We start from the raw sequence: 8744 nt of genomic DNA on the forward strand, positions 1-8744 counted from the left end.
TGATCACTTCAAGAATTAACATAAAGAGAAAAAGTCACCTACTGTCCACAACAACAGATACATCTGTCAATTTGTCTCAGAAATCAAACTTTTTTTTTCTATGTTATGTTGTCAAACAAGACAAGATACATACTACAAAATGACACAGAGCAGGACATCACACACTCCATGTCAGACATTTTATACAAAGCAAAACCAATGAAATGCAGAGTCACTGGTCATAGAGATAAGTTGCCTCTAATACATCTCTTTAAAACTGCTGAGGGAACTAAAACTCTTTATGTCGCCTGGTTGGGTGTTCAGCTGAATTGTCACTTTTGCAGAGAAAAGCGCGAGAGAGAAAAGCAGAGTCAAAAACCACAACTCAGTGGACGTCACATCACAAAGATGGTACAGTACAGTCCGAACACAGAGGATTTTATTTTTCCATTCTCTCATTTCAATAAGACTGTGTTCTTAAATTAATCTAAGGTGTACATCATCAACATCAACTGTGTTGTTCTTCACATAAACAGTATGATCATTTCTTGACACAAATGGGGGAAACATAACATTTGTATATTTCGCTGACACGTGCTGTAGGTGTTGCATTTACCCACCGGATATTCGCAGCATCATGAACGCTGCTGCTTCTTCAAAATATTTCCTATTTTCACACAACACATGATGTAGTTTACAACTGCATCTGCTTTAGTCACTATTCTTTCTTCAGACGTGAAGATGTGGAGCTTTCAAAACCTGCTGTTCATCCTCTGCAGTAAGTTACTCTGATTGTATGAACTCATTTATGTCTTTCAATGCAAATACAAGTAGCCTGTCACAGCTGTGACATGCACCTCTGCTCACTGTTGCTGTCTTTTCTTTACAGTTGCTCTGAGTTGTGTGACCGGTGAAGCAGCTGTGATCCATGTGTCTGGATATGAAGGAGGAGATGTTCATGTTTCCTGTCGTTATGACAGCGGTTATGAGGACTATGAGAAATACCTGTGCAGGAATGACTGTGGCAACAGTGATGTTCTTATTATGACTACAGCAGCAAAGAAGAACAAATACTCCATCTATGATGACAAAAGCAAACGAGTCTTAACAACCACCATCTCTGACCTGAGTTCTCGGGATGCTGGGAAATACTGGTGTGGGGTGACCAGGACTGGAGTGGATTACTACCCTGCTGAAGTAAAACTGGATGTGGTGCCAGGTAAATAGATAAACAAAAATCATGAATTATAAATAAAAAGGTTGTGAATACAATAATTATAAAAGGTGGCATTTGAATGGAAAAATAGAATAATATCATTATCTATTGTAAATTCACTGTGACTTTTTAATATTTACTGGAGGAACCATAAAACATCAAATAAGTAGCTGAACATAAAACCTCACTATTGATTACATTTGATGGTTCATTGTCATGTTTTTCTGTAGTAGCTATTCTGTGGCTGGTGTCTGAACTTGTGTCCTCTGATTTTGTTTACCTGACTGACAGACAGCTGCTGTGACCGTTCCACCAAAATCCAAAGTTACGAGGAAGGTTCAGTGTCCATCAGTTGTCCTTATGAGAATTCGTATCAAAGCAACCTGAAGTACATCTGCAGAGGAAATCGGCCCTCCACATGTCAGCAGCAGGCAGTAACCACCTCTGACAGCAAACAAAACGGACGGTTCACACTTACTGACGACAAGGCATCAAGGAAATTCACAGTGACCATTACCAGGCTGACCCAAAAGGATTCTGGGTCGTACCTTTGTGGTGTCCATAGAGACACAGGCCTGGATGTTTTCTCTGCTGCTGAGCTGGAGGTCAAAGGTGAGAGGTCACAGATGTATCTCATAATATTGCAATCAACCACTACTTTTAACAGATATTGAGGAAAAAAATACTTACTGAATTAAAAGTGTCTGAAAACTAACAAAACTTTGTTCTTACTCTTGTATAATTGGTCAAAAATATTGAATATTTAAAGGAAAACTGAGCCATAAGAGACGTGAGCATCCATTTGTAATCTGACCTGAATACAGGCTGCTCTGTTGTTAGAGTCATAAATAATTTTACTCAAACATCCGTCTGACAGGGTGGTGCTGTGTGAAGTCAAACAGACTGAATGGCACGGTGGGACATCCACTAACTATGCAGTGTCCTTATCCACCACAACACAGGACAAACAGGAAGTTCCTCTGTAAGGGAGACCACCGCCACAACTGCACAGATGTGGTGACGAGTCAGAACAACTCAGGCCAGACTGACCTCAGGTTCACACTGATAGATGACATTTCCTCCAGTTCGTTCTCTGTGACGATCACAGAGCTGAAAGCAGGTGATGCTGGGACATACTGGTGTGGTTCAGACTCTGAGTGGAGCGCTGGAAACTACACTAAGATTCAACTGTCAGTAGGTGAGAAAAGAAAAGAGTAAAAATAAAGGTCCAAGAGAAGAGTGGAAATTAATGCAGCTTTAAGTTACATCCAGGTTTGATCAAAAACATACAGACTTGGTGTCCTGGTTGTTTATTTGGTTCAAGTCTTCATCATATCACCATCTTATAATGGACTTAATCCCAACTCCATCCTTCTGTATTACAAACTAAAAAAATGACATAACTGCCTTTATATTCTATTAAGGGAAGGTTGCACAGGGATTTAACTGTATTTTGAGATATTTCACTGGATAAGTAAACTTTTTGTCCTGCTGGTGGTGCTTGGAAAAAAAAGTCTAGTATCACCAAAATAATTATTTATTTTTTATTAATCAAAAGTTATTAAAATATTTCAGTCTGGACTAAAGTGATGGACCAAACAGCTGACTAAAATCATGATCCACAGAGTCCTGCTGCTAGCATGACTAAAAAGAGGAAGGTTTGCTTTTTTTTCTGACAGTCTTTCTGACCAGCACTGTGACTTCTACCATCTCTACCATCACTGTGGAAACTATCCGACCACAATCAACCTATACCCCTGACAAGACTGTCAAAGGTATGTGTGTGTGCACTTCTGTTAAGTGAAGTGTGTGAACGAATATCCGTTTGAGGCCACACTTTTGAGTGAAATTTGTTTGTCCTCCTGGTGGTGCTTGAAATAAAAACTCAGTCTGTTTTTAGGAAGTGTATATTTTTTTTTTGTATTGCACTCATACTGTATTTTCTTTTCTGTTCCTTTTTCAGGTGCAGCCTACTTTACAGTTTTGGTTTACACTCTCCCAGCAGTTTTGGCTGTACTGTTGATCGTGACAATTTTCTGGGTCATTCTTTATATATACAAATACAGCAAAGTGCAAGGTATTTTTTTACATGCATACACACAGTCACACACATACACACACACCTACAAACACACACAAATAATCTATGATGTCCTTTGTTGTCCTGTGTTGTTTCCTAAGGTGGGGTCATCATGAACATGAACAGATCAAACGTTGCAGAAGCAAGAGAAGAGATGAATGTGAATAATGTAAGTGAATATGACTGCAAGTCCAAACTGCTCCAGTTGCCCCGAGAGGCTACAACACATACTATATATGACACACTTCAGCTCAAAAGTGACACAGCAAACAAAATACTATTTTGTCCATTTTGTGTGGTAGCTTTAAGCAGATAAAAACCATGCATATTAGATTATGAGATATCGGTGAGATCCTCATCCTCTTAAAACAGTGAATGATATTTTGATATTCCTTAAACACAAGTGAAAATGTTTGACCTGACTGTGGCGGCAGATGACCACAATTAAAAATCACCATCATTAGTATTGGTTAGAATGTTAAAACAAAATTTCAAGATGTGTTGGTCTGGACAAAAATGTCAGACAGACAAACTAATCAACGGACAGACAGGCAGAAATCCTTAAACTTTCTAGATCACTGTGAAACTAGCGTGCAGCCAAATGTGTCATATAACTGGTGCCTTTCATATAGCTTTTTTTTTTTTTGTGTAACCGCACCTGTTCATTTATTTACATGTTTTATTCTTTTTTTGTCTTTTGTTTGTTTTAGATTTATGTCATACAAGAAGATGTTGAATGACCAGACACAGCCTCCTCCTTGCCACAGAACATGTAACAGTATGTGTACCAAAACTTCACCACAGAAGAAGAAATCTGTTAAAATCGGCACCAATTGCAGCAGCTGAACAGTGTTTGCATCACCTCTAGTAACAGCTGGTTAAGACACATTCAATCATTGTATTTTCTGAATTAGATTGTTCTTTGTGGTTGTATATACAAGTGGTATATAATTACGCTCAAATTTATTTTTTACTCTTTTACTTTTACTCTGATTTTGACATTCCTTAAAGAATCTGCACTCCTTATTAGAAAATGTGGAGAAAATAGTCCAAATTCAAGTTAACTGTAAATTTGTAAGGTTTGTGACAGTGAATAAATAAATAACCAATGAGTAATGGCATGAAAACATTATCAGAAAATTGTTAGTGGTCATCAAGTCCAAGTATTTGATTCAAAGAAATAAATGAGAGACATGAAGACAATGCAGTTGAAGATAAGAATGAGTTATGTTGTATGAAAAAAGCAGAAGCACTTTGTTATTTCTTAGAGATGGCTTTGGTCACATTTACAAGAATACAGATCACTGGTAGCTCTTGGCCAACAACACATCCAAAAACAGTTCCACTGTGTCACATGTGACAGGGTAACACCACTGTAAACTTGGCTAATGCAACTCTATACACCAACCGGCCTCACACCAACAATACACCTTCTTAAACCCTCCTAATGTAACAGCACTGATAGACAGAGCACTAGCAAAGTAAAGAAATAACAAAGTGCACCAGCAGCAAAATGTTTTTATCCTCTTTAATGATTTACATTGAGGGGCCTGTTTGTTGTCCCAAACAGGGATGTGAGTCTCCACCAGAGCCTGGATGCTCCTGATCAAGCCAGCTTCCTACAAAACACACATTCAAACGTCTGGTTAGTGTGTCACACTGAGCCTGCAGGTGATGATGTTTCACTGTTTACACTGAATTTAATATTAGATGATTGATCTTCAGTATAGAGAAATCACATGATCTCAGTCCAGTTCAATCTAATTGTTTAAATAGCTTAGTGTGTGTGTGTGTGTGTGTGTGTGTGCGCGCGCGCGCGCGCGCGCGTGTGTGTGTGCGCGCGCGCGCGCGCCACACTTGTTTAATGACTGGAATTGTCATTTAATCTGCATCAGTCACCTGAGCCAAAGCTGCTGCTGCTGGAGCTGATCCTCCCAACACGTGTAACCAGGCAACACCAAACAAACGCAAAGCTTAGTCTGCTCCAGGACGGTGATAGCTGTGCATCACTGATGCTGCCTTTATTTGAATCTGCTTAAATCTACTCATCAGCTCAAGTTTTTCTGTCGTTTACCTGTAATTTAATGGTCACAGAAACATGAGCTCTGAGGTTTTAGTGTCACGGCCACAATATGACAGCAGAGCTGTGGCTCTGGGGGTCCCGGAAAAGGATCTTCCTGCAGAGCCGGAGGTCCCTGAGCCGTCCTCTGGCTCAGCCACCGCGGGGTACCGCTCCGCTAAATACACCCCGGCCGAGTGGTTCTCCAACTACCACACCATCCTCCAACAGGCCGGCACCGACCGCCACGAAGCTTGGAGCATCCAGCGAGAGTCCAAAACTCTGTACCAGGACACCGAGGCAGCCACTTTGAAAACCCAGGCAGAGGGGACGCGTCTCCTGGGGGGGAGACTACAAGAAATTCACTACTGGAAGTCAGAGCTGCAGCGGCACATTGAGCAGCTGCTGGCCGACACCGAGTCACTGCTGGCGCTGAAGACGCGGCTGGAGAAGGCGCTGGACGCTACCGAGACTCCATACGCCATCACCACCGATAATCTGAACTGCAGGGCAAAAAGACTGGGTCCAGACCTAGTCAGAGACTCTGTGGAGGAGGAGCTGTTAAAGGTGATCGTTGTCTGTGCATGGAAATAAAAGAAACACGAATATGTAATGTAAAAGCTAAGCTAGAATCAGTGTCATTAATAAACAACAGCCTAAGTACAATCAATAACCTTATAAACATGGACAAGTGTAGGGTGCACAGAAGACTGTATCCCAGAATCAGTTAAAGTACCCAAAAGAAAAACTCAAGCACTAATTTTCTAATCAAAATAATAAAGCTGCAGTGATCATCAGTTAATCAATCAGCATAAAATCAATGAGCAACTACAGTTCACCCTTTAAGTCCATTTTCAGTCAAAAATGCATCACAAACATTTGATGTTTCCAACCACATTTGATGGTTCCAGCCTCTAAAATATAAGAATTTGCTGATTTTCCTTGTCTTACGTTACAGTAAATTTATTTATTTAAATCTTTGGCTTTTGGACCGTTTGTTAGACAAAAGTAGTCATCTGATGATATCACCTCAGGCTCTAAAAAATTAGGATGAGCATTTTTCACTTTTTTTTTCTGATGTTTTATTGGCAAAATGATTGTTTATTGAGAAAATATTCAGCTGATAAACCAATACTGAAAATAGTCCCCTGTAAACTTATAATTAATTTATGATCTTACAGTAATATTAATTGGATCAAGTGTCTCATACCATATTCGGTATAACGACACCAGTGGAGGGTTCAGTGTGATGCCAACCGGGAGTGTGTGTGTTTTGTAGGAAGTGGAGTTGATCAGAAGTGTCCAGGCTCTCCTGAAGAGAACCACAGCTCAGGTTGTCACTCAGATCAGGTGAGTGTCCAGTCCTGTTTATGGGAAGTTAAGCTCCCTTCTCTAGTTTGAGGGATGATTTATTGTCCTTTGATGTGTGTGTGTGTGTGCGTGCGTGTGTGTATCAGGATGAACAGAGAGGCCAAGAAGGTGCTAGAGTTGGACTGGTCTGATAAGTACCAGGCATACAACTTTGACGACCTCTCTGGCAGATACAGTAACATGAGTCCAGATGCACGGCACCACCCGAGCTCAGCCACCATGCAGGACCAGTGAGTGTGTACATGGAAACACAAAGTAAATTTACCACTGTAGATGAGAAACTGTGCTGATAATCATAATACCTAATACACAGTCTTCCCTCTGGCCTGCTGCAGGGTGTGTAACCTCACCTCGTGGACAAAGTTCACACAGGACAACCTGAGCAAGGCTTTGCAGGAGGAACAGGCCACCAACAGTCTCAGGTCAGGGTGCAGTGTGTGGCTCAGACTGTGTGTAGGTTTCCACACAGTCTGAAACATCAGTAAATGATCCTGTTTGTTTGTGTGTGTCAGAATGCTGGTGGAGCGAGTGCTGCTTGACACCACTGAGGATCTGAGAGTCCAGTGCTCCAGTGTGGACCGAGCCTTCAGTCAGCGCTGTGTGGAACTGATAGAGGCCAAGACTCAGCTGGAGATGAAGCATGCACAGGTAGACAGACAGATGGAGTGATTGATTGATTAATTGATTATCTATTATATAATCAAGTGTATGTACAGGTCCTGGAGCAGATTGGGGCCCAGGAGAGGAATATTGTGGCTCTGCAGCAGGCCATCCACAACAAAGGGGCTCCACTGAGAGTAGCCCAGTCCAGACTTTACGTTCGTTCCCTCAGACCCAACATGGAGCTCTGCAGAGATGTACCCCAGCTCAGGTACACAGACACACACAGAAAACCAACAATATCTTTCTTCTTTCTGTCTCTCCATCTCCCCATTTGCTGTCTGTGTGTGTAGTTTGGAAGGGGAGGTGAAGCAGATTGATGCCACTCTGGCATCTCTGCACCAGCAGCTGAGCAAGGCCAGAGGCTCCCTGTCCCACCTGGAGGAGTCACGCATGGCCATTGAAAAGGACATAAACTGTAAAACCCACTCACTTTTCATCGAGAGAGACAAATGCATGACCCACCGTAAACAATACCCAACCATCTGCACACTGTCAGGATACTGAAAAGAAAGTCAACAACTCTGAGTGATCGTTAGCAATCCTGAATTATTTGTTCTCTTTGTTGTGCTGTATTGTTTGAATCAATAAAATTCTCATTGATGAGGAAAGCCTGAATTCAATGGTATAAAAGATATTTTGATAGGTACAGATTTTTTTAACTTTAACACATTTAACTAAAAATATGGGCAGCACAGCAGTGCGGTGGTTAACACTGTCACTGACCAGTAATATATTCTCTGTGTCTGCGTGGGTTTTCTCTGGGTGCTCCAGTTTCCTCCCACATATCAAAAACATATTGTGTTCATCAAGTGATTTGCAACTGACCAGTACAGGCCTAAATTATGGGTCTCTACTGGTCAGCTGCAAATCACTTTATTTTTTGAGCTTGTAAAGATTGTACTTGCAAATCAACCTATATAAACCTATAAAATAAATCAATACAATTAAAAAAAAATTAAAATGTGTGTGTGTGCAAAAGATTTGTATTTGTAAAAAATTAAAAAAACAACAAACAACAACATTGGTGCGTTTCTTTCCTAGGCGTTCTGACCAGAGAAGTGTAGACAGTTAGCAATGTGAATTACTGATACCCCTTGCTAACCAAGCTAAGAAGTTAGCGTTAGTGTTTGCATTTCATGGTACCTGGCCCCACTGGGCCGGTAACCTGTGTTGATGTAACGGTAGTTTTTCAAAGACCGTTAAAGATGTAAATTCAGCCAACGTCAAGCTAATGAGGTTTGTTTTGTGTTTCTGGCACATGAGACAGACAAGTGAAAAAGTTATTGCATTAGTGCCAACAGCACTTTTAAGACAAGCTGCAAAACCTGTGCATGAAAAACTATATCAAATAAATAGCCTTTATTAAATAGAAACAG

The 8744-nt window shown here is 40.9% G+C and overlaps 2 protein-coding genes across 3 annotated transcripts; both read left to right on the forward strand.

The window, feature by feature from the left end:
- The first annotated feature begins 682 nt into the window (after window positions 1–682).
- Window positions 683–4898, forward strand: LOC121180078 (polymeric immunoglobulin receptor-like). 2 transcript variants are annotated; one of them, XM_041035212.1, is made up of 9 exons: window positions 683–757; window positions 869–1198; window positions 1487–1807; window positions 2073–2393; window positions 2875–2970; window positions 3159–3272; window positions 3377–3444; window positions 3986–4053; window positions 4846–4898. In XM_041035212.1, the coding sequence occupies exons 1-8, from the start codon at window positions 721–723 to the stop codon at window positions 4013–4015; spliced, it is 1317 nt and encodes a 438-aa protein (XP_040891146.1). In that variant the 5' UTR covers window positions 683–720; the 3' UTR covers window positions 4016–4053; window positions 4846–4898. The 2 variants fall into 2 exon arrangements, with proteins under 2 accessions (XP_040891146.1, XP_040891145.1); XM_041035211.1 differs by lacking the exon at window positions 4846–4898 and having other exon boundaries at window positions 3986–4468.
- Window positions 4899–5043: 145 nt separating this feature from the next.
- tekt4 (tektin 4) lies at window positions 5044–8064 on the forward strand. Its single transcript, XM_041036575.1, has 7 exons — window positions 5044–5901; window positions 6614–6684; window positions 6792–6935; window positions 7041–7127; window positions 7218–7353; window positions 7422–7576; window positions 7659–8064. Exons 1-7 carry the CDS (start codon window positions 5374–5376, stop codon window positions 7870–7872), a joined length of 1335 nt encoding a protein of 444 aa, XP_040892509.1. The 5' UTR covers window positions 5044–5373; the 3' UTR covers window positions 7873–8064.
- The last annotated feature ends 680 nt before the right edge of the window (window positions 8065–8744 follow it).

The sequence above is a fragment of the Toxotes jaculatrix genome, chromosome 4 (assembly GCF_017976425.1).
Source record: "Toxotes jaculatrix isolate fToxJac2 chromosome 4, fToxJac2.pri, whole genome shotgun sequence".
NCBI lineage: Eukaryota > Metazoa > Chordata > Actinopteri > Toxotidae > Toxotes > Toxotes jaculatrix.

Excerpts from the sequence above, each read along its gene's own strand:
- LOC121180078 (XM_041035212.1), top strand. The coding sequence starts at position 721 with ATGTGGAGCTTTCAAAACCTGCTGTTCATCCTCTGCA. Across the intron at positions 758-868 it reads CCTGCTGTTCATCCTCTGCA|TTGCTCTGAGTTGTGTGACC; the intron begins GTAAGTTACTCT and ends TTTTCTTTACAG. Across the intron at positions 2,971-3,158 it reads CCCTGACAAGACTGTCAAAG|GTGCAGCCTACTTTACAGTT; the intron begins GTATGTGTGTGT and ends TTCCTTTTTCAG.
- tekt4 (XM_041036575.1), top strand. The coding sequence starts at position 5,374 with ATGAGCTCTGAGGTTTTAGTGTCACGGCCACAATATGACAGCAGAGCT. Across the intron at positions 6,685-6,791 it reads CAGGTTGTCACTCAGATCAG|GATGAACAGAGAGGCCAAGA; the intron begins GTGAGTGTCCAG and ends TGTGTGTATCAG. Across the intron at positions 7,128-7,217 it reads CAGGCCACCAACAGTCTCAG|AATGCTGGTGGAGCGAGTGC; the intron begins GTCAGGGTGCAG and ends TGTGTGTGTCAG.